Raw genomic sequence first — 25,940 nt, forward strand, 5'->3', positions numbered from 1 at the left:
ATGTGCACACACACACACACACACACATTGTTTCTCCCAAAGCATTTCAGACTCTTACTTATCTTGATATCCCCAAAAGAATGCCTATAAATGTTCACTGAATAAAGGAATGAATAAATTAATGCACAGTAGGGAAGAGACAGAATTTTCCCTTTAAAAGCCCCAGTGGATCCAAATTATGGTCAGTTGCTCAAAACTGAATAAGTGAAAGGAGCAAGCTGGTTCTACTGGGCAGTAGGTGGGGAAGCATCATACAATATCTGGATTCCAGCTACTAGTATAAGTTGGCTATGGCCAGGGACTTCAGCTGCCACTGTTTTCTCCCAAAGTATAAAATTTAGCCTTGGATCCATGGGCTGAAGGGTGGGAGAATTTCTCTTTAGCAGTCTCAAAGGTGCCAGGCATTTGGAGGAAAGGTTTGATTAGAGGAAATGCCCCAAGGATCACATCTTACAGCCAGTAGCATTTACCATCGGGTTCAAAGAGAATAAATTAGAATCAGAATCTCATCCTTTGCTTCAACAATGGGCCATTTTCTCCTCTCAAAGGAAAGATTTGCCTTAATCCCCCTAAGAAACACCACCTTCAAATCTTATACATTATTTAGTGAATTTTTTGGGGAAAAAAAATCTTCAAAAAGAAAATAAAGATCAAGTGAGGAAGAAAATGGAAACAAAGAAAAGCTAAGTGATTTACCCCATGGTATTCTAGTTTTCTGATATATGGAACCTGAAAATTAAATCTCCAGTTGCGGTCAGCAGACTACCTCACTTTATAAAATAAATACAGCCAAATCAGAGCCTTGAAAATATCAAGGCAGGAGGGAGATAAGGCCACATCAGAATTTAATACAGGTAAATTAGAAGACGTGCCATTTAAAACAGGGCACCATAAGGCACAATACCATTGTAACTAAAGACACAGTTCAAATGAGTTTCCTCATTCATGTATGTTTTTTATATTCAACATATACTTGCAGTCATGTGTGTACATGTTTGTAAAGATAACCAGAACCTACAGTGCTTAAAATAAATATAATTCAGATAATGTGGCAGTTGTGTAATGAACTTAAGAACATGTTTTTAAATCTTAAATAAATTAAAACATTTCCCCTTTCTTGATTATCTTGACTTTTAGAAACACATTGTGTAATTTCAGGGGTTGGGATAGTGATGAATCAAACATTTTACAAACCTTTGAAATGCTGATGTATTTGTGGTTGAGGATTCAGGTTTTTTTTTTCTTCAAACCACCATATGTTTCAAACCCAAACAATCTCTGCCATGCATCAGCTGGACTTTGGGGTTTTATCAAAAATGTGAGTTATTTCAGCCTGATTGGTGGGAGAGTCACTTAATTCCACAAGATGACTAGTGCTCCAACATAATAAACTCATTAAAAAGCAAAGAAAACTATACCCCATCCCTACCCCTAACCAACACTTTTGACATAAGGCTTTTAATTCTTTTTCTAAAAGATAAAGTGAATTTTTGAAAGAATACTCACTTTTAACACGGAACCTACTGAAATTAGGTAGTTACCTTCCTTTCTGAATTCTCTTTCTAGTGAAAAAGAGGAACTGGAAGGGAGTTGGGGAATGGTCTTAAATTTCAGAATGAAGGAAAAAATGATTTAAAGGTGAAAACCTAGACTATGAGACTGGAGATGTCAAAAGGCGCCACCCAGTGGTGAACTGGAGGAAGTGCAGCCTCCTGCGCTTAGGCACGGGCAGTCTAGGGGAGCCCCACTGACTCCGGAGCGGGAAAAGGAGTGGTTCCTGTACTGTAGCAGCCCTCAGAGCAACTGCCCTGAAGCTCACCAACTTGGAATAGGGCGGTGGCATTCAATATCATCAGCACTTCACAGTTTTCAAAAAACGGGTATGTTAGTATCAGTAAATGGGTAGCTGAGCCAGAATTCTAATCCAAGTCTTTTGATTTAAAATCCAGAGCTTTGATGCCTCCACTTAACTTAGAATGGACAGAGATCTAGAAGTCTTGTCAAACAATCGCACACAACTGCCTGAAGTTGGAGTGGTAATTCCTTCTCCTAAATTTCAAGACAGATTTATAGCTTTGTATTTTTTAAACAAAGACAAAACTGTTTGTAATGAAAGATTATTTTCTAAATACATGCATATACATATATATACATGTACATATATACATGTAAGTTTTTATGCTTAAAGAAAATATATATGGTTATTGTAGCACGTTTGAAAAATACAAATATGAAGAAAAAAAATCACTTAAAAATCTACTTAAAGGTATATCTATTTCTAACTTCTTTTACCTTTTTTCATACATACAATGTATTTTTATATTAAATTGGGCTCATTCTATATTTTAAATGTTTAAGTCAATATTTAATAAAAACATATAATTTTATGTAGAATGATTAGCTTTCAAAACATTAGAAAGAGCATAGGAATACCCCAGCCTTAAGTAAGTAGTGGTACAAATTGAGGGCTTCTAAACAAATGTTTCAGAGATGGTTGCTCCTCTTCTCTTTAATCTATCCAGGTAAGGCCTAAATAGCTGGTATTACAGAAAAGAGCAGTGAAGACACAGTAAGCCTGATTCTAACATCAGTGCCTGCAGGACGTTCAATAGGTTGCTCACCTCAGCGAACCTGCTTCTCTCTTGAACATCTAACATGACCACCTTTGTCCTGCCTGACTTAGAACTTTATCAGGAGTCCATGAAATGATGGAAATGCAAACCCTCTGTGAATTACACTGTTACACAAACATTCTTCAAGGTTCTTGGGATCCTCTACTAAGGCCCTCAATTAACTACTAACTAAGGTAGCCACCTGGTAAGCACTCTCATGGTTCTCTTTTCTAAAACTGAATGGTACAATTCTCTTTTTGAAAACTGAAAAGCTGTGTAATTTCCTGGCTTGGTTCTTAATTATCTATAAGGATTAAATGCAGAGTTTTCCTTTCATATAGGTCCCTGACTGCTCTGCCATAATGTTTAGTGTCTAAAAACTCACCATTTCTTTTTATTCTAATAAAGTGTTCCACCCATCTAATTTGAGGTAATTACATCCCCCCAATGGTACATCACTGCTTGATGTGGGGATCACTGTGTCACTTCCCTTCTCTCAAAATGTCACTGTCCTTCCCAGTGTTTCCAAAGCATCTCCCCATTGTTATCTGGTAATATGGGTAACTAACTTCCAAACAATTTTTTCATTATTTTTTATTTTTACAGTTATGCCATTCCTAACACTGTGTCTTTATCACTTATTGCCCCATCCCTCTTCTGACCTTTTCTATAGGACTATTTTATCAATCAGATCCAATCAATAAGCTTCTATTACTATATTTCCAAGATACCAATCTATAAATTGAAGGTCAAGAAGCAACAGTGAGAACTCGACATGGAACAACAGACTGGTTCCAAATTGAAAAAGGAGTACGTCAAGGCTGTATGTTGTCACCCTGCTTATTTAACTTACATGCAGAGTACATCATCAGAAATGCCAGGCTAAATGAAGCACAAGCTGGAATGAAGATTGTGGAGAGAAATATCAATAACCTCAGATATGCAGATGATACTACCCTTATGGCAGAAAGCAAAGAAGAACTAAGCCTCTTGATGAAAGTGAAAGAGGAGAATGAAAAAGTTGGCTTAAAACTCAACATTCAGAAAACTAAGATCATGGCATCTGGTCCCATCACTTCATGGCAAATTGATGGGGAAAGAATGGAAACAGTGACAGACTTTATTTTTCTGGGCTCCGAAATCACTGCAGATGGTGGCTGCAGCCATGAAATTAAAAGACACTTGCTCCTTGGAAGAAAAGTTATGACCAACCTAGACAGCATATTAAAGAGCAGAGACATTACTTTGCCAACAAAGGTCTGTCTAGTCAAAGCTTTTGTTTTTCCAGTAGTCATGTATGGATGTGAGAGTTGGACTATAAAAAAAACTAAGCACCGAAGAATTGATGCTTTTGAACTGTGGTGTTGGAGGGGACTCCTGAGAGTCCCTTGGAATGCAAGGAGATCCAACCAGTCCATCCTAAAGGAGATCAGTCCTGAGTGTTCACTGGAAGGACTAATGTTGAAGCTGAAACTCCAATGCTTTGGCTATCTGATGTGAAGAACTGACTCATTTGAAAAGACCCTGATGCTGGGAAAGATTGAGGCCGGGAGGAGAAGGGGACAACAGAGGACGAGATGGTTGGATGGTATTACCAACTCAAAGGACATGAGTTGGTGATGGGTAGGGAGGCCCGGCGTGCTACAGTCCATGGGGTCGCAAAGAGTCAGACACAACTGAGTGACTGAACTGAACTGAACTGAATCTATATATATATGTTCTTACTTGGTAAGCCAATTTGTCCATTTAATTTTACCATGACTAATACTAGGAAAGGCCTCTCATGTTCAGTCTTGCTGGGCTTTATCTCTTCCTTTCTTATGTTTAAATAAAAATTCCTTTTGTCTCATTTGTATAGAACACCATAAATGCAACAATAAGCCCAAGCCAGAGAGAACTGCACACGTGTCCACACACACCCTGAGTCTGCTGTCTTAACACATCCAAATACCAGGACCAGGACACTTGGAGTAGATTATTACACTTACAGAGTAAGTGCAGAAATACCCACCAAGTCACCACCCCTCAAGGTATAAACAGTAAATGATTTGACTAGACCCGCTACAATTCTCTGAAGAAGTATTTTCCAAACAACTAAACAAAAAAACTTTCAATCAACTGGAGTCCTATCTCTGTCAAGTTGCTTTTACTCCATCTCATTTGACTGCTCCCCACCCCTTTCCTGTACCAGTTTAGATTCCTGCTGGGTTAGGGAAGGGCAGGAAAAGGGAAGAGTAGAAGATTGGCAAAATGGAAATGGAAGGAGCAAAAATAAACAGTGAAAGGGATTAAAAAGACATTTGCTTGTGAGGCTGATCAGAGTAGGGGTGAACTAAGGAAAAATTATCAGAAGACTCTAAAATTTGTTTTCCCCATGAGGGGGGGAAAACCCGTGCTACATGTTATGCTTGTTTTGCTTAAATTTATGATAGCAGTGTCAACATACATGTTGTTCAATAATCCACAATCTTGAGCCCTTTTCATTCTCCCCAACAGCTCCTCCCACACACTTAGCACTGTTCACAATGTCCTTGCGTATAAAACTGTCCTAGTTCTTCAAGGCTTGGTTCAAATCTCATGTGACCTATAAGGTTACCCATGACTGCTCTACCCCATAGGTCTCTCCCATTTGAAAAATCACTGAGCAGCTGCTAATGCTGCTGGTTACTCCTTCCAATTGGATGAGATGCTTCTCTGGGGCTGGGAGCATGTCTCACCCACCATTACAGCCACTTCTTCTTGCACAGAATGCTAGTGTAGCTGCTCAGATCAATGTATCCCCACATCCATCTAACAGGCATTTATTCTTCAACACACAAGGCTACCCCTGCCACCATACTAGGGTCCAGTTGTCCTGAAGTATAACTGCTGCTCCTTTTTGTTTGGCCAACAGAGGTCTCCTAGAGGAGAACTGTGGCTCTTCAGCCAACCCTCCCATAAAGGCCATCTGGAAGTGGTCATCAGAGCCCAGCAAGGAGCCTGGCTTCATGCCAAAGACTCCCATGATGCCGAGGGGCTGTCTGGGTCTCCAAGGAGGGTTTCCAGGAGTAGAGTGCTCCTCTGATCTCTGGGTTGGGAAGATTCCCTGGAGGAGGGCATGGCAACTCACTCCAGTATTCTTGCCTGGAGAATTCCCATGGACAGAAGAGCCTGGCAGGTTGCAAAAAGTCAGACATGACTGAGCAACTAAGCATAGCACAACTGCTGGAACAGTCCAGATTCAACCCCTCTGCTGTATAAACTTGCCTTTTTGAGGTGCAGAGGCAGCATCACCACAATAACACCCACTGCCACTGGGAAACCAGAGAGCCTGAGTAATTAACCACATCTCTGTGATGTGGTTAGAGAGCAGAGCTGCTGCTGCTGCTAAGTCACTTCAGTCATGTCCGACTCTGTGCGACCCCATAGACAGCAGCCCACCAGGCTCCCCTGTCCCTGGGATTCTCCAGGCAAGAACACTGGAGTGGGTTGCCATTGCCTATAGATATGTAAATCTTCATCATTCATCACAAATGCTCAGGGCAAAAACAGCTTTAGCATGTTTTCGTGCTTAAAAAAATATATATATTTCAAAGAAAGAAAATTACTTACTGCCTTCCCATGTACAATGGAGAAGATTCAAAGCTCCTTCTACCCTCTTCCAGTGCGCCAGATGGAAGAATGCATATGCTATTGCTTCACTGTCCCCTCGCTTCAGGATGTGTTCTGGGGGCAGGATTAAGCTTTTCATTTCTAGTAGGTACTGAAATTTAACAAAAGGCAGGAGACAGATGCATTAATACACAGCAATTTGGAATTCAATATTGAAAATGGAGAGGTTAATTTCCCCAAAGCCGCTGTTCATAAGTGCTTCCTCAAACCTGCAACCTCATTACCACATTTGAGGGCAATTATGGAAACATCCAGCAATCCAAAGTTTGCTGACAGATAATTAGCCTTGTACTAGTTTCCGACAGTGAAGATCAGAGGCTTTCAGGCTAAGACATTCTAATCAAAGAAATACATACATAGAGACTCAAGCAGAAAAAGGAAAATTTAGAAGATACGATCATTTGGTATAATTTTGTAACCAGAAGGACAATACATGAAACACACACATGAAGGGTAAGAAGTCATATGCCTAAACCAACCGCAGTAGAGAGACGAGGACGATGAGCACTGCCCATTAGTTTTTCTATACAGATCTATCAAGGAGAAGGCCAGGGTCCTGTGGAAAGGGTCACCTGTAGCTTCTCTGATGCTGGAGGACAGGTGGCAGCCGGGGCACAGGAAGGCCCAGAGGGAGGGAGCAGAACAGACCCCAAAGCATGCTCTTCCTTTGGCTCCTTTCAAACACTTCAGGGGCCTCAAGAGCACAGGGAGAGGATGGATATTCTTCCTGGGGGCTCAGAGAAGACTAAGTTTCTGTCTGTATTCCTGTGTTTACTACAGAATAGAAAGGGAAGCAAATTCAGGCTGGTATTTTATATTTGCAAAAGCTCACTGGTCTTTGCTGGCTGGCCTTCCCCATGCTCCACGCCTCACCACCTCCCCTTTGGATCTGTCCCCAGCACACAGACACCCACCCAACTGTCAACCACAGTCGCAACAACCCACGCATCTCCTATCAGAAGGAGATTAGCAGACCACCGAGGGACGTGTTTCATGAAAACGGCACCACCACAGCGAATGGAGGTGCTATGAGAAGAGATGTCCAACACAACTTTAATGTCAGAAACAACCGTCTGGATTCATGTGTTGGAGGAAATTTATAAGAGAGGGTGAAGAGTGGAAGAATCCAAAGACACAGAATGGAGGTTACGAGACACCCATCAGCGTTCCCTTCTCATCTCACTGTGTACACTGGCACGGGAGCACAGTGGCCTTAAGCTCCCTTGCCTCTAGGCGTGTTCGGTGTCAGGGCACACTGCCAAGCAGGAGCCGGGTGGACACATTCTGGCCTCTGGGTTCAGCAAATGAAACTTCCCTTGCTCTGGGTCTGATATCTGAAAAGAACTCTGAGCCTCAAAGCAGGAAGAGCAGGAAGTGAGAAGGCTCACCCCAAGGGCAGCAGAGAGCAGCTTGCACCTTCACCCTTGTGGAGCGAATGGGTTTGAAGGCCCTCCTCCAGAGAGAGACCTCTTCCCAGGCTGGTCCATGAAAGGTGGTCATTAGTTTGATGAGAGCTCCTAGGGCAGGAGTTCATATGCTTTTTTGAATTCTACATGTTGCTTTCTTCCTTCATCTTGCTTTAAAACACTGCACAACACAAATCTTTTGGGAAAGATAATCATTTTGAATTACCTACTAATCGTACTAGCACTGTATCTATAATAAATATCAACATAATATAAAGGTGAATTTTACATTCAGAGATATTTGGCTATCATCTTGTGATTTTACCTTAACAGAAGTTATATCATATGCTGCCACTGCCCATGATGATCTTAGAAGGCCCCAAGAGTCATAACATAAAATGCTCTGAGCTGTGTTGATTTTTTTCAAAGTTAGAGAAGGAAGACCTTTTGGTCACTCTCAATAATCATCAAGAGAGCAAAGGAAAGGGAAAATTTCTTGCTTAATGAGTGCCCTAGAATAAGACTTTGATTTCTGAGTTTCTAATAACCCTCATGCTGGGAGGGATTGGGGACAGGAGGAGAAGGGGACAACAGAGGATGAGATGGCTGGATGGCATCACCGACTCGATGCACATGAATTTGGGTGAACTCCAGGAGTTGGTGGTGGACAGGGAGGCCTGGCATGCTGCGATTCATGGGGTCACAAAGAGTCGGACACGACTGAGTAACTAACTGAACTGAACTGAATAATTATTTACAGCCTACCAAACAGTCAACTCTAAAGAAGGATCATGTTATATGACCTTTGAAAAAAACTCAATATGAAAACCACTATCTCATGTACCCCAAGAAAATAGAAACCTCAAGTTCCTAAGGATTGGATGGTAGTTGAAAGAAAAGTGTAACTTACCATTCCGTTTCATTTCTATGATTAGGAAAGGCTTTCAAAATCATATCATTAAGCATCTGTGAGAGAACCCTTCTCTTGGGCTAAAAAACCTTCAGGAATAGGAGCACCTGAGAAGAAGTGGGCCTGGTAGATACCCACAAGTGGGTAGAAGCCTAAACAACCCAGGAAGGGGTGTGGCAGAAGGAACTTGGGGAAGGAAGGAGGACTTTTAGAAAATTATCTACAAAGGGATATATTAGATCTGTGTTGTCCAACATGGTATCCTCTATTTAATGTGTATCTATTTATCAATTAAAATTAAATTAAATTAAAAATTCAGTTCCTCAGTTCCCACTAGCCATATTTCAAGTCCTCAAGCGCTGTAAGGAGTTAATGACTACACTACTGAACAAGGCAGAGACATTTCCGTGATCACAGAAAGTCCTAGTGGACAGCACTGATTCAAACAATGGAAGCTTCTAATCTTCAAGTAATCGAAACCATTTATAACATGAAAAAATTTCACAGATGTGTGTCGAATCTACTGATCAAAAATACACAGAAAGGCAAAAAGTTACAATAAATAGTAATAATACAAGAATTCATTTAAAAATATTACTGGCCACCAGGGTGTCTACATAATATCTGGAAAGCAGTAATGCACATGTGTATGAGACAGCTGGTTTACTCAGCCTGTTGACTGAATGTGGTGCATATGGCTTCAAGGACACTGTCCACAGCCCCCAGGATGGGCTGTGAGGTAATGCTCTGTTTCTCCTCTTAGCTCCCTCTGATCTCTGTGTATGTGTACTTTTCACATACCACCTTAGATTAGTTATATGTCTCAGCTCAGGCATAAGATCCCAAAGAACATGAATCTCATTTCCCAAGAAGTCTCTCAAAATGAGCATCCCTGGCCTTATCAGCCTCATGAGACGAAGCAGTGCAGCTCACCAAGAAAACTCAGCTGCCTTCCCATTGCATCTACTTTATGGCATAAACAGGTTTTGTCTATAAAGGAGATTTATACTGCAGCATGGTTTCAAACAAAATGTTGGCTCTAACCAAATAATGAAGGCTAATAACAACAGTGTGTTATGTTTCTGGCCTGGTTGAAAATGGTTGGCAAGATTAGTTCTCAACATGTGCAACATTTAAATTAGAAAGGCATGGAACAACATTTCACATCTTACTTGTCGAGAGAAAAATAAATGGAAGAGGGCAGATCCCTATCCACAACTATGCAGAAATCAATTAGAATAACTGTAGCTTGCAAATCAGAGAACACTCCCTGCCTGTCTGCAGCAGTTCCTTGGCTTCGATTAGCTAAGCCAGCATTCTGCGCTATCTTGCCTGCCATCCTGCCTCTGACTTCCTTCCCAAATTCTCAAATCACATTGCTCTTGAAGCACATGCTTCTAAAGGTTTCGGAAACAACTTTTCAAAATCTGTTTGTGTCAGAATCTGGTTCCTAAGCTCAAGATAGGAACATAACGCATTAGCATAGATGAATAGGAGCTGAGTGGTGTCTGCTTATGGAGGTCTGTGAGCAGAGGCTGGTTCACTTGTCAGGAAAGGTGTAGGAGGGAGGTGCCCCGTCATAGGCTACCCCAGGTGACTGCTCAGATCTCTTCTGTTAAGGTCTTAAAATTCTATAATAATTAGAGTGAACATGATTCCAAAGTTATCCTTCACACAGATATTAATGCCAAATAGTCCATACTCCCTTTCTGGATTTTCAACACCAGTAACAGCAGAAAGTCCTATGAAAATAACTGGCAAAAACATGGGATAAAGAAAATGAGAAAGAACAAATTAATTAGACTCCAGTACATTTAGATGAGGAACATGAAGTACATGTTCCTCATCCAAAATCAGGTAGTGGAAGAATATTTATTAGCATGAGGAAACGTTCATGATATATCACTAAATGAAGAAAGAACAAAACAAATGTATCACACAGATTGTGATTTTGGTAATACAAATGTACGTGTAGTGATTAAAAGCATTGGAAGGTCACAGATTGAATGTTAATGGTGGAAAATACTGATCTTATGAAGATTTTTCCACTTTTTCTATGCTTTCCAAGTTTTCTGTAATAAGCATTTTAATATTTTATCTCTCTCTACATATATGTGTATGTGCATGCGTGTGTGTGCATATATAAAAACAAAACTATTTTCTAGACTTATATCAGAAACATAAAAAGCAAATCACACAAACAAGATAACCAGGGAGAGCAATTTTTCATGTCTTCAGTGCTTTGGTGCAACTGGCTCTGAAAGAGGCTTTAAGCTTAGAAATGATGTGTTAAAAACACCAGTAAAGGGCTCGGAGAATAAACTAGTGCTACCGGGAAGCCATGCTGCATATTCTGAGTTCCAGTGATGTCCACTCCCTGGAGTCAGTAGGACACATGCTGGAATAGAACAGATGCCTGAGGGGACCACAGCTTGCTCTGACCATGCTGCAGTGGGGCCTCAGGTGCACAGTCCTTTGCCCAGTCCCACTGCTCATCTGCTCCCTGCTCCCTTAAACTGCTGCTTGAATCCTGTCTCCACTATTCTGCTAAGAGGCCTCAGACAAGTTATGCAATTCTTTTAAACTCAGTTTGCTCATCTGTTAAAACAGAATAATAAAACACCCTCTTGCTGCTCTAACTTATGTATACTACATAGGATAATAGTTGTAAAGCATTCACACAGTTCCTGGCACATGAGTATTCACTAAATAGAAGCTATTTTTTGCTAACCAACAAACAAATGAAGTATTTAAATTACTGTGGAGGGAAGTTGTGTTTCCTGTGGATATATGTCCCACAGATGATTGAATCTGTTTCTCGGTAAAACACTTCAGCAATTTTATAGTAGTAGCAGTTCAGCTAAAGAGAACTGGCTGCCAGGGGTCATCAACTGACCGGTATGAAGACAAGCACAAAGCAAAGCTGAAATGCCAAATTCAGCCTGGTGAGCTGTAGTACCACCCACGGGTCCTCTTCTCAAGCTCACTGCTTCTTGCTGGTTCACTTACCTATTCATCAGCTACTTTGCTTCATTCCTAAAATACAGCATGTCCACCGTTTATCCCAAGAAAAATTATGGGAGTGCTGTCCCCCAAGGGCACAGATATAGCAGTGGCCACATGTTACGCATACATGCCCAGTCATATCTCACTCTTTGCGACCCTATGGCCTGTAGCCCACCAGGCTCCTCTGTCCATGGGATTCTCCAGACCAGGAATACTGGAGTGGGTTGCCATTTCCTCCTCCAGGGGATCTTCCTGACCCAGGGATGGAACCTGGATCTCCTGCAGCTCTTGCACTGGCAAGCGGGCTCTGTGCCACCTTGGAAGCCCATAGAAGTGGCCACAGTGTTCTCCAATGACACATGTGGAAGGACCCATAGCTTACCCCAGGGGCACAGATATGGGCACATCCACAAGTCACCTCAAGTGCATGGACATGATCAGGTCAGGTCCCTACCTTGGTGACCTTTAATCTTTGTAGGAGTGTGAGTGTGAGAGAGAGAGTATACGTGTGTGTGTGTGTGTGTGTGTGTGTGTGTGAGAACATGCATATGTGCACACATGTACAGACAAAGAAACAATAAAATTCAACATGATAACTATCTTAGTAAGAGGCATATACTTAGTACTAAGGAAGCAAATGAGGAACATTGTCTCTGGGACAGCTTCACAGAAAGAGGAAAATATGAGTCAGTCTTACTAAATAAACAAGAGTTTAACTGTAAAGATGAGGGGAGGTGGAAGCCACTGTAAGGCTGGGCCAAAGCATCACAGGGCATAATGGGTTTGCAGTCTTGAAGGGCTTGAGTGCTAACCTGACAGGAATGGCCAACCCTGATGAAGCACTAACACATGTCAAGCATACTTATCTCAGGTACTCCTTACAACTGTGTGAGGGAGCTGGTATTATTATTCCTATTTTACAGATGAAAAAAAAAAACTGGACACTTTGGGAAGTTAAATAGCTTGCCCAGGGTTGCACGATTTGTGTGTGATGGAACCTACCCTGGAACTCAGGTTTCATGCTACTCTCCAGGGGGTGAAGCAGGAAACGTGCATGTAAAAGGCATTGCGTGATTTGCTCCAGAGTACAACCTTTCCCCTGAGTTATTCTGTGGTTTCAAACTGTGAGACCCTGAAAATTCTGTTTTGAAGAGAAAAAGAAACATAACACAGAATGTGAAGTTGATGTAAAACAAAGCTGTGGGGGATCTTAAGGGAAGCACCCAAGAAGGACTGAAGACTCTAATGGCTCCTAGGCAGAGTCTGAAAACCCCTGCAGTAGGCACTGGGAAGAGAGTTGGTACAGTTTGTACCAAAGTTTCTCCATAAAGAAATGGGCAAGTCATGTGTAGCAGCACCAGATAGGAACAGACTAAGGTTAGAAAAGTCTTAAAAAGCTCCTGTCCAAGTGAGGGCCGATGAGACTGAAGAGGGGGGACTTCCCCTGGACTTGCCACCTGGCTGAGTCTGAGGATGAGAGAAGGACTCAAGGTGATTGAGATATTTCTAGTTTAGGAAACTACCATAATGGGAGATCATCAGCTAAGATAAAGACACCAGAGGAGGAAGAGGCTTAGTGGTGGGAAATAACAAAAACAACTGAAGTGCCTACAAAACACCTCTGGAGTGACGGCCTGAAGGGAGGAGTGAAGGCATGCTGGTCTGGATGTGCGGGGAGCAGAGAGGCAGAAGAAGCGGGAGTACACGAGGTCTCCCAGGAGGGCTTCCAGAAGGAAAGGAGAGAACTGAGAGCCAACCTGAGGGAGGGCAGGGAGGAAGTGCTGCAGGAGGAGAGCCCGGAGAGGCAGCAGTGGCACAGGGAGAAGGTGGCACAGAGCCAAGATGCCCTCGATATAGAACGTGGTCAGGGGGACCAGAGGCTGAGGAAACATCACATAGGATGAGCTGGGGGACAGGGGGTTCTGGGTGGGAGTATCCTCTGTGGAAGCAGCTACACTGCTTTTTGTTAGAGAGACCTCTTAGAAACTTTCTGTTTTTGAGAAATGTGGCTAAAAACTGGTTTGTGTTCATTTTTCCCTGGGTCCTATTTCCACAATACATTCTCCTTTCTCTAATCCAAAAAAGCTTTGGAACAAAATATGACTCAAGTCAAAGAAACTTATATTGAAATAATAATATTTCTGAAATGTACCATAGACATACAATATCATAGACAATCTGCCAGGGCATTCTAAGTTTCTGCTTCCACGCTTCAAGCACTTTTAAATGCTAAAACCCACGACACATTTTGTTTCCTAAATTTGATTAAAAAGCAATTTTATACTCTGTCAATCAGCTTTACTAAGATATAAAGGGAGGATTACATTAGTGTTTGCAAGAAACAGAATTTCCATCACTATAACAAAGTCCCGTGGATACACCATTAGCATATACATTTACCAGGATGCTTTTCCCCACAAACCTCTAGAAATCCCCATGAAATTTTAGATTAACATGAGACGAACTTTTCTTTTAAAGAAAAATGCAAAATTTTTAATGGGAGTGCATTTCTGTCATAACATTCTTCATTCTTCCCTCTACATTTTCTTATGCCTTTCCTTCCATGCTCCTTTTATCATTTAAAAACTAGACCCTCACCTCAAAGTTCTGTGGCAGGCGCCCAGGCTGCCCTGTTGCTGACTGAGGGTCAGGAGTGTGGTGAGCCCTTTTCTGCCAGCACCCTCAGGATGTCTATGCACCCCCTGCAGGCCCCTGGCGGGGCCCAGGAAGACAAGCCTGAGATTTAGCAGCACTGGGATTTGGGGCAAGATGAAGAGGAAAGTTTTCCTCCTTTGGTCCTGGTGATTTTTCTTGATTTTTCTCCCTCAACAGCTCCACCCACAGCACCCAAGTATTCCAACCACCCAGGGCTCAGAATGTGTGGTGCCTCCTATTCTAAGGGTGGGACCTCATGAGTTTGGGACTATCCTGCGGTGATGGGGATGGCTCCCAGGCTTCTGTTATTTTTTAAACTGTATGAAGAGGTGCCTTGGGGTTGCAGGGCTACCAGCCTTCTCATCCCAGTTTCAACCAGAGTGATTCTACTTTTAATTACTTTGTTCACTGAGGTTTCACGTAAAACTGCAATAGGAGGGAAAAAAAAACTGTTTATTGCTTTAAAAATAATACATCATTATTAATTAGTTTGTTGTTGTTTGGTTTGGGTTTTTTTTGGTGGTGGCAAGTAGGAATGACTGTGCTAGAATCTGGGTACGAGGCAGAGGTCGGAAATGGGTAACTCTTAATCAGTCACAAGTGAAGGACTTAGCCAGCAGTTACAACTAGAAATTCATGAAGACAACAGCTGCAGCCGGAACATGCTAGAGCCTCTTCTAAGTCTGGAGGCTGAGGAGAACCCGTGGGCACTCCAGGTCGGGGCACTGTAGCGCCACTGTTACTCTCTCTGGCTATACTTCTTCAGACTATGGCAGTCTAAGAAGTCATTAAAGTACGTTTCTAAACAGCCTGTACTTGGCCAGCGTGCAAGTGCGGAAATAGCCAAGGGTACGAGGGAGGAGGCGACGAAAGGGCCAGTACGTACTGCACACCTACTATGTTCCGAACAAGCTACGCGGTGGAATTCCACTTACTTTTCATCAACCTTATGAAGCCTTTATTCTTATCCCCATTTTATCAAAACAAGAAACCTAGCAGGGAGCCAATTAACTCTTCCTTCCCATACTTCCCTCTGGTCTTGTGGACAGGAAGTGGGAGTTCTTGTTTCAAATACTTTTGAACTTCTCCAATAATACTTGATGAGTCTGCTTACTTATGTTCATACCCCTTGCATCATCATTGTAATTAACATTTTCCCAGTAACAACAGGAACTCTACATACTGGGCCTGACAATTCAGACAAGAATAAACACAAATAGCTGATGATGTTCCACATTACTAGCAGTGGCAAAGAAATACAAAGTAAAAGAACAGAATTACATCTGTCTGTACTTAATAAAAATCATCATTTCTATTTTCCTTCTGTTTTTTTTTTTTTTTGGTTTTAGACAAACTGCTCCATGTTGGTGAGAGTGTGATAAAATGGAAAAGAGTCACCAGCTGATGCGAGTGTAAACTGCTATACTTTTTTTGGTAAGCAATTCAGCAATAAATATTAAGAACCCTAAATGCTTCTATATGCTATTCAGTCATTCTTATTATGTAAATTTATCCTAAGATAAATTTAATAATCTTAAAGACCAAAAAAAATCTTTATGCCCAAAGACATTCACTAGTTGAGATGACCTCAAACTGATGCCTACAATTAGAGAACACAAAAAAACAAATCATTCTCTTCAACAAATGGTGCTGGAAAACCTGGATATCCACGTGCTAAAGAATAAAATTGCACCTGTATTTTACACCATAGGCAAAAATCAACTCAAAATGCATTAAGACTTAAACACATAGGAAAAATTTCCTAACACTGGGTCTTGGCAATGATGGCTTGGATATGATACCAAAAGCACTAGCCACAAAAGCAAAGTAGACAAGTGGGACTACATTAAAAGGAAAAGCTCTTGCATAGTCAAGGAAACAACAGAAGAGGCAACCTATGAAATGGGAGAAAATATTTGTAAACCATATCTGAAAAGAAGTTAATATCCAAATAAATAATGGAACCCCAACTCAGTGAAAATGAACTGATTTAAGACTCAGCAAAGGACATGAATAGCCATTTCTTCAAAGAAGACATACAATGATCAACAGGTACATGAAAAGGTAACATCATAGACCATCAGGAAAATGCAAATCAAAACCGCAATGAGATACCACCTCACACATATTAGATTGGCCACTATCAAAAAATTGAATATGACAAGTGTTAGCACGGAAGTGAAGAAACTAGAATTCCTGTGCACAGTTCGGGGGCGGGATGTAAAACGGGACAGGCAATATGAAGACCCCTCAAAAAATAAAAAATATGATCCAAAAATCACACTTCTGGGGATTCATCTAAAAGCATTGAAAACAGAATTGAAGAGATATTTGCACTCCCATGTTCACTGCAGCATTATTCACAACAGTAATGAAGTGGAAACAATCTAATTTTCCATCAATGAATGCATAAAGAAAGAAAATGTGGTGTATACATATAAACACCATACTGGAATATTGTTCAGTCTTAAAAAGGCAGGAAATTCTGCTTTGTACAACAAAATGGATGAACTTGGAGGATGTCATGCAAAGTGAGATAAACTAGTCACAGAAGGACAAATAATACATGATTCCACCTGTATGAGGTAGCTAAAGTAGTAAAGTGCATAGAAGCAGAAAGTAGAATGATTGTTACCAGGACCTGGGAGGAAAGAGAAATGCTGAGTTGCTGTTCAGTTGGCATATAGTTTCAGTCAGGAAGAAGAAAAGATTCTAGAGATCTGCAGTACTACAATGGGCTTATAGTTAACAACACTATGCTTACACTTAAAAATTTGTTAAGAGGGTAAATTTTATGTTATATACTTTTTATAATGAAAAAGGAAGTAAATCATCCAGAAAATATTTTTAAATTTTTGAAAGCACATGGCTAAAGACTTGGACTTTACTGTGAAGCTAGAGGATAACAATTTTAAGGTCAAAGAACTCTGAAAATCTGATGATCCTCCCCAAGAAGGAGTAAACATACCCTGATTCCCAACCATAAGATTATATTCAAGACTATTTTCTTCCTGCCTTTTTTCTATGCATTTTTTTTAATACTTAGGAATCACAATCACACGGCATATTTTTGAAAATTAACATGGACTGTTCAGTTGGAGTATATGGTTGGGAATTAGGGATATATTTACTCCTTCCTGTGACTTTCCTGGTGGCTCAGATGGTAAAGCATCTGCCTACAATGCGGGAGACCCAGGTTCAATCCCTGGGTTGGAAAGATCTCCTGGAGAAGGGAATGGCAACCCACCCTAGTATTCTTGCCGACCCCCTCGCCAAAAAGCGGCTCAAAGAAATATTTTTGGCTTCCCTGGTGGCTTAGAGGGTAAAGCATCTGCCTGCCATGTGGGAGACCCGGGTTCAATCCCTGAGTTGGGAAGATCCCCTGGAGAAGGAAATGGCAACCCACTCCAGTACTCTTGCCTGGAAAATCCCATGGACGGAGGAGCCTGGAAGGCTGTAGTCCATGGGGTCGCAAAGAGTTGGACATGACTGAGCGACTTCACTTCACTTACTCCTTCTAGATATGGGGGCTTCCCTGGTGGCTCAGTTGGTAAAGAATCTACCTACAATGCAGGAGACGTGGGTTTGATCCTTGGGTTGGGAAGATCCCCTGGAGAAAGAAATGTCAACTCACTTTAGTATTCTTGCCTGGAGAATCCCATGAGCAGAGAAGAGCCTAGTGGGCTACAGTCCATGGGGTCGCAAGAGTCAGACACGACTTAGTGACTAAACCACCACCACCGTGACTAGATATGAAGGGATTATTAATGATTTCTTTACTCTTTTCTCAAATAAATATATATATATATATATATATATATATATATATATATATAAAATTATAATACCACTATGGAGGGAAACAGAGAAGGCAATGGCAACCCACTCCAGTACTCTTGCCTGGAAAATCCCATGGGTGGAGGAGCCTGGTAGGCTGCAGTCCATGGGGTCGAGAAGAGTTGGACACGACTGAGCGACTTCACTTTCACTTTTCCCTTTCATTCATTGGAGAAGGAAATGGCAACCCACTCCACTGTTCTTGCCTGGAGAATCCCAGGGACGGGGGAGCCTGGTGGGCTGCCGTCTATGGGGTCGCACAGAGTCAGACACGACTGAAGCGACTTAGCAGCAGCAGTAGCATGGAGGGAAAAACCATACCTAATGCAGCTTGTAACAAACCAATAATTTAGTCATTTTTTGGACATTTGTCAAAGTGAAATTTATCTTTAGCACCCTGAAGGAGTGAATGCAACATCCTCCAAACCAAAAATGTGTCTCTTCACCTTGAGATGGAGGTGTGGCATACTAAGAGCACATAAACTCATTAACTTAGATCTGTGTAAAGATCTCTGATAGAAATGTACCCCTCCTTGTCAGGCTGAGCAAGAGCAGAGCAGGTGCGAAAGCATATCTGTAGGGAAAGCAGAAGAAAAAAACTGAAGCTAAAAATCCATTAAACAATAGATAGCAATACAATGTAACAATACAAAATATAGAACCAAGCTGGCCCTTCATTGGTCCAGCATTACATGGTGAAGGACAGTGAAACCTGGCATGCTGTAGTCCATGGGGTTGCAGAGTCAGACACAACTGAGCAACAGAACAACAACAACGTGAGTGAAATTTTCTTTAAAAAATGGAGAAACTCTCCTTAAATTCAAAACTCTTATTTTAAGCACATTGAATGGGAAACTCCTCCAATGGTTTAAAGCTTTGTCTTTTTGAACTGTGTACCCAGGTCTTGAAAATCACCAGCATGATTAAGATCCTAAGACCCCTCATCAAACTCAAAAGAGGTGACCAGTAGGTACATAATCAGTGTGGTGTAGTGAGAGACCAGAGGGGAAGAATAATTCTGGTATGGGGAGGTACACGCTTCCCAGCAGTGACTTGCAACGGTGGGGGTGAAGGGTGAGGAGGATGGCCTGTTGGAAGAAACTAGGAAAAAATAAAAAGACAAGTTGGATTAGATCATAAGCAGTCCTGAAGAACTATCCAAGGAGTTGACACCTTCTGTAGGGCTGGAGACACAGCTGCACTTCCTCGGGAAGGGAGTAACACAATTTGATGGCAGTATGAGTCTATGGCAGAGAAGGCGGTGGCACCCGACTCCAGGACTCTTGCCTGGAGAATCCCATGGATGGAGGAGCCTGGTGGGCTGCAGTCCATGGGTCGCTGAGGGTAGGACACAACTGAGCGACTTCACTTTCACTTTTCACTTTCATGCATTGGAGAAGGAAATGGCAACCCACTCCAGTGCTCTTGCCTGGAGAATCCCAGGGATGGGGCATCCTGGTGGGCTGCCATCTATGGGGTCGCATAGAGTCGGACACGACTGAAGTGACTCAGCAGCAGCAGCATGAGTCTATGGGGTGCTTCCTCCTTACACTTTGCTGCAATCTAAAGCTTTAGAAATCATGTTTGGAGTCAAACAACTTTGAGGCTCTCCTTCAGAACAAAAATCCACAACTTGGTACTATTGTTATTTATTTCTCAGTCCTGTGGTGTGGTTAGGAGGAATACTCTCTATTCTTTATGTTTGCGGGTGAAGAGAGTTCCCAGGAATAACCCTCCTGGAGTAAATAACTAATATTTATCACTGGACATTGAAATATTAACTATTCTTACTGGGGTTGGAACTAAACTATAAATTTATGGAAGGCAATTCACAGTTACCATAGTTGGTATTTTTTCTCCTTCTAAGGAGGCTATAATTGGGTAAAACAGCATGTATATACTGAAAATTCCGGGGCTAGACCACTGAAAACTTCTTGTGAAAGAGGAAAAGAAACTATGGAAGTAAGTAAGACACGATAACACCCTGAAGAAATCTGGATTGTCCACAGGAATCAAGTGCCTTGGGGAGGGGATGTGGCTGCCATCATTTCAAGGTTCCTGCCTGGGATGGTCTGCCACCTGGCGGGATCTGGGGGACAGTGGAGGGAGATGTTTAAGAGCTGGATAACCCAGACTCAGTTCAGGCTCTGTCATTTACTTAACGGTGTAACCAACAGCAGATTACTTAACCTCTCCAAACCTGTAGTGCCCTTTTCTATGTAGCAGGGATAACAGTATCACAGTGTTGTTATGAAAAATAAATAAGATGGCATATGTGGTTCAGTTAGCACTGTGCTTGCCACATAGTAAACATTAACAGACACCAATAATAAACATAACTTTCATAGTATCATTATGAGAAATTTAAGCTTAAAATCTTGGAGGTGTCCCACATTACATTTAAAGTCCCTTCTTACTGAAAGAATCTTAAGTGTTTATATCCTCCATTGATGTCTCATTAGAATTAAGGCTATTCTCTGCCTGAAAAGGCACCCATATACATACACACACATACACGTGCATGTGTGCACACATTAGGAAGCAGTCCCAACAAACAGAACATGTATAAAAGATATTACTAATACAGTTATGTAAAGTTTAAAAATAAAATAAAATTTAAAAAAAAAAAAAAAAAAGATATTACTAGCAGTCTGCATATGAACACATGTACCAGAGGTTCATTGGAAGGACTGATGCTGAGGCTGAAACTCCAATACTTTGGCCACCTCATGCGAAGAGTTGACTCATTGGAAAAGACCCTGATGCTGGGAGGGATTGGGGGCAGGAGGAGAAGGGGACGACAGAGGATGAGATGGCTGGATGGTATGACCGACTCGATGCACATGAGTTTGGGTGAACTCTGGGAGTTGGTGATGGACAGGGAGGCCTGGCGTGCTGTGATTCATGGGGTCGCCAAGAGTCGGACACGACTGAGCGACTAAACTGAACTGAACCAGAGGTTTGTGATTAACTCTGCACATATGAGGTCAGTGATTCATGGGGCTTTTCCCCCATAGAAATGTCAATAATGAGGAGGATCTGGAAACAAGTTTTCTCCTCAGCACAATCATCAATAAAGCAAAGTGGTGGAGAATCATTTTATTCCTATGCCCTATTGGTTTAATGACTGGAAGCTAGAGTGAAATCAAATATTCTCAACTTGTTCTAGTTATTTCCACTTTTATAAGACTTCTATTTTACAACTAGAATACTAGTTGACTGAGTCAAATTCTTCCATGGCAGCTTTAAACTATTTCTTAGGGCTCTTACAACTCTTCTGGAGGCTCAACCATTTAAGACCATTATCTAGAATTAAATGACAGCTTCAGTTAAAATGTCTAATCAACAAGCATTGTTCCAAGGTTTGGTGCAGTTTTCTAGCTTGTGTCTTAGGATGACAAGGCTTAGGCTGGTATAACCGAAAAAGTTAAGACTCAGGTCCCATACTTGAAGAGCTGCCAACAAGCCAAATATCAATAATTTTAATGATTTACAAACATATGGTGCGCTCAAGTACTTTCAAAGAACTTCAAATATATTATCTCACTTGATCTTTATCACAGAACATAGGAGAGGCTTATATTTTTATCTTCACTTGGAAGACAAGGGAAAACTTTGAGTTCAGAGATGCTAAACTCAAGATCCCATGATTAGTAAATGACAGAGCCAGAACAGGAACCCAAGTTTTTGTTTCAGAATCTAGGACTCAATTGCCCAATACTGTTTGTAAAAGAGACCTATGTGTGCTCATAAAAGCTATGTAGTTAGAGAATGGCATTCAATAAATATTAATTGATGACCTAAGTTTACTGTAATTCAGGATAATATTTTCATGATTCATTTTACATTTTAATTAAATTTGATAATATATTTTTAACTTATCTGAAAAGATATTAAATAGATATATATTTTATACCACCCTATATACAATACCTAAGTCTACAAATACTACGCTACTCATTATCCACTGAGACTACAGTGGATAAATATATCCTTCTGCAAATGTGGCACTGTGCACCCCTCTTCAATTTCCTGTTTTGTGAGAAGATGACCATGATCTGAGTAAAACCTTAGGAATGATAGAGATCACCTATTTCTGCCACTCTGGAGAGCAACAAAGTAAATTAAAGTAGGTAACTCCATAAGTCATCACACAGGCACACATACACATACCCCAAACCCACCCTTTTGCTACAGTACTGCAACAAAACAAGGAAACAGCCTGATTTTGTCACTTTTCACCAACGGAAATTTTCATCAGACATTCTGCCAAGAAAACTGTCTTGTACCTGATATGAACGATAGGAGGTTTCCTAGAGGTCAAAATGTGCTTTATAATATCCAGAAACAGAAATGGCCCTCAGCAATAAACTTATCATGGAGCAGGTACTCAAAGACAGGTAATTCATGAACACACACTCTCCTTCTGAATAAAAGATTACAGAAATATCCTCTGCCATGATTTGACTCCCTTAAAATCAAATTGATAAAAAACACACGGGAAATATTGAATATTTATAAATTGATCAGTCTTGTAGTTAATAAGACAAATATTTCCTATTAAAACAGCACTCACAAGTCAAAAGAATACTCCTCCATACTGTGAGGTTTTCCTCATTATTCTCTGGCCAATACTGATTAATTATCATTTACTTATGGGCTTTCCTGATAGTTCAGTTGGTAAAGACTCAGCCTGCAATGCAAGAGACCCTGGTTCAATTCCTGGGTTGGGAAGATCTGCTTTGAGAAGGGTTAGGCTACCCACTCCAGTATTCTTGGGCTTCCCTTGTGGCTCAGCTGGTAGAGAATCTGCCTGCAATGTGGGAGACCTGGCTTTGATTCCTGGGTTGGGAAGATCCCCTGGAGAAGGGAAAAGCTATCACTCCAGTATTCTGGCCTGGCGAATTCCATGGACTGCATAGTCCATGGGGTCGCAAAGAGTCTGACACAACTGCAAGACTTTTACTTCACTTCACTTATGGAGACACAGAATTCCATATTAGTAATTTTTTTTACCATTGCTTTTCACAGCAAGGTTCATTTCTCCAGTTGGTGCTAAGTAAGACCATAACTGATGTGCAGTTCCTATCAAATGCATCAACATCCTTGGGGATCTCCATATTTTGCCAATTTCAGGCTTCCTGACCTGGCCTGCCTAAGCTGGATCTATCAATTTACCTTTACTATAAGAAGCCCGAGAATGGGCCCCAAAGCCTCTTGAATGTAGCTTTTGCTTAAAAATGAGGCTAATAAGCATAGCTTATGCAGGGCCTCAACCAAAATTCACTGGTTGCAATTCAGTCTTTTTAGAACTGGGTGTATTCGAGACATGACATTGTGGTCACTACATACTCTCTGCTCTCATAACGAGCTCCTTCGGGGATTCCAGACTCACTTTTGGCACGTGAGGATTGAATTCCACAGCTCTATGAATGGCCTCTACCGCATTCATCTCTGCTGTGCTCAGCCCCCGCCGAGATGCAGCCTCAGGAGAGAATCTGAAAAGCAGAAAGACAAACACCATCCAGTTGGGACCACTGCTTGGGCATTAACCCGGAAAGGCATCCACACATCAAGGGCCCAGAAAAACCACAGCGAGCCAAAGCCATGAGCTCTCCAAACCTCCACTGCATCAGACCTCTGAGAGACCCTTCAGACAGAGGCCAACAAAAACCCCAGCAGAAGCAGAAAGCGTGCTTGTGTCTAATCATGGAAGGAATTCAATTCAGCTGTCAAGTCTCTCTGTCTAAATAGCTAATCTAAGTTTTCTAGGAGGTACCTGCTTAGGTCAGGGGAGGGGGGAGGACTGACAAGGGCAGACAGTGTAGGAAAAAGAGAAAACTAGGTTACAGAAGAGCGCACTTGGTTAAAAACAGAACTGGGGAGAATTTTAAAGGAGGCTCCCAACCCCATGTCAGTGCTGCGATGGAGGGTTAAGTCTTACAGCTTCAGCAGCAGGCGAGCCTGCTGGGGGCCATTCCGGCAGGGGGCGTGTGCATGCCCAAACTGCGGGCAAGACACCTGCCCGAGTGAATGAAAAAAACCAGACCATGCAATCTCTTTCTCACCTCACACCCAGGGCTAACTCCAGAGCTGTGCTTGGCAGGCAGACACCACAGGGGAAGCTGTGACAACCCTGGCCCTGCCCTCCCAAGCTGGAGTCGCTGTGTAGGGAGAAAAGATGTTGCAGTAGGTACTGGCGATCTACAGGATAAAAAAGAATGAAAGAAAATTACTTCGGTCTTGAAGTGCACACACACTGAACAGCAAACCTGTCTGACACAGCAGAGGCTGTGTTCTTTTCCTGGTATCTGCTTTTCAATGCTCCAGAGGGAGTGGAGTGGGACATGTAAGCATTTATGAACTCAAAACCAGTTAAGCCATCTGTTCTCTTTCACCTGCCAGTCACCTGGTTTATGGAAATTCTCTATGCCATTGTCACCTGCCTGAATAAAAAGGGCCAAGGTCCCACTGAGATGGCGACTCAAAGTAAACGAACCCTGGGTGGGGAGTCAGTTTGGAATTGCTGAGATAAAATATGGGGGATGGCCATCCCTTTTTACTGTATTACATCTCTGTTATGACCACTACCCCATCCTGGACCGCTGGAGGAAGAGGAATACGCCAAAAAAAAAAAAAAAAAAAAATGAATCAAAGAAGGCATTTTTGTGTAAGTCTCAAGCAGGCCTTTTGGTATCTGTGGTCTGGCAAAAAAAGAAAAAAAAAAAAGGAAAAAAGTCACCTCAGAGGCATGGAATTTCATACAAATCCCTCTTTAGGGACCCATTCACCATTACAATTCCTGGGGATATGCATTCCCTCCTTCTAGTAGTAAAAGGAAAGATCAGCAGGTTTTGGAAAATGCATGCTCATAAGCAGGGGTCTCGTAGACTAAGGAAAACTTCCAGAGAAACCCTCAGACACAACACATCTCCTTCAGTCCAGACCAACACCTAGTACCACCAGGTCACTATCCACTTACTTGTCAGAGACAGCTCTTGCTTTGAGCAAGGCAGCTGTGTAGCATATTGTTGCCGACTTTGGTAAGCTTATATCTGTCAGAGAGAAAAGAAAAGTAGGAGCTGTTATACGTTTGTACAAACAAAGAACAATAATTTTAAATACACTAGCATTTTAATCATATAAGCCTACTAAAGCATAAGTTAAGAATATGTCAATCAATGTATGCAGTACACAGCTGTTTCTTATGTATCTGGGTGGTATGTGACAAACAAGGTAATTCATTTTTCTGTAAGTAATTCAGGTTTAAAGCCCACCACACTGTTTGGCAATCATCTTCTGTTTTAAAATGTATATTTTCATATGTTGAGTTTAAGCAGAGAATAGCTATAAATACATAAAATAAATATTACATGAAGAGCCTTGATATCAAGAAAGGCAAACAGGACCTCTTTGTTACTTATAAAATTTCTCAAGAGGTATATGAAATACTAAAGTGAAGAAAAAAATATTACCTGGATTTTTTAAAAATATAAGTATTTTACTGATAAATCAATTTATTTTAAAAACTATTCTTTAAAAATTTAAACCTGGTTTAAATTTAAGCCAGATTTCCTTTGCATTAAGCTTCAAGAAATTTATATTCAGTTTTTTTGTTAACCGTGAGAAGAAAAATCTTTATAAAGCTATATACATTTATATATACATATGAAAACTTTATAAAACTATATAATTTTTGTTCATTAAAAACTCATGACAAAGCCTCTTTCAAATTATGAAGCCTAATCTGTTGTCCAGAAAAACAGGTCCTTTTGGTTTGTATAGATAATTTCAGATGGAGGGGTGAGGATGAGAACCAGATTCCATTCACAGGGAATAAAGCGCAGAGTGCAACTAAGAGTG

At 41.4% G+C, this 25,940-nt stretch overlaps 1 protein-coding gene across 10 annotated transcripts in view; it reads right to left on the minus strand.

Annotated features, from left to right (window-relative positions):
- Nucleotides 1-25,940, minus strand: part of ST7 (suppression of tumorigenicity 7) — a 277,302-nt gene that overhangs the window by 17,830 nt on the left and 233,532 nt on the right. For 9 of the 10 annotated variants that reach the window (XM_025291143.2, XM_025291146.2, XM_025291142.2 and 6 more), the window contains 3 exons: nt 25,060-25,132; nt 23,473-23,575; nt 6,204-6,354 (listed from right to left, as the gene is read on the minus strand). In XM_025291143.2, the coding sequence (XP_025146928.1) occupies nt 6,204-6,354; nt 23,473-23,575; nt 25,060-25,132 (327 nt within the window). Of the gene's footprint in view, nt 1-6,203; nt 6,355-23,472; nt 23,576-24,145; nt 24,282-25,059; nt 25,133-25,940 lie in introns of those variants that run through there. The other variant, XM_044946633.1, reaches the window with a different exon arrangement.

The sequence above is a fragment of the Bubalus bubalis genome, chromosome 8, assembly GCF_019923935.1.
Source record: "Bubalus bubalis isolate 160015118507 breed Murrah chromosome 8, NDDB_SH_1, whole genome shotgun sequence".
Lineage (NCBI taxonomy): Eukaryota > Metazoa > Chordata > Mammalia > Artiodactyla > Bovidae > Bubalus > Bubalus bubalis.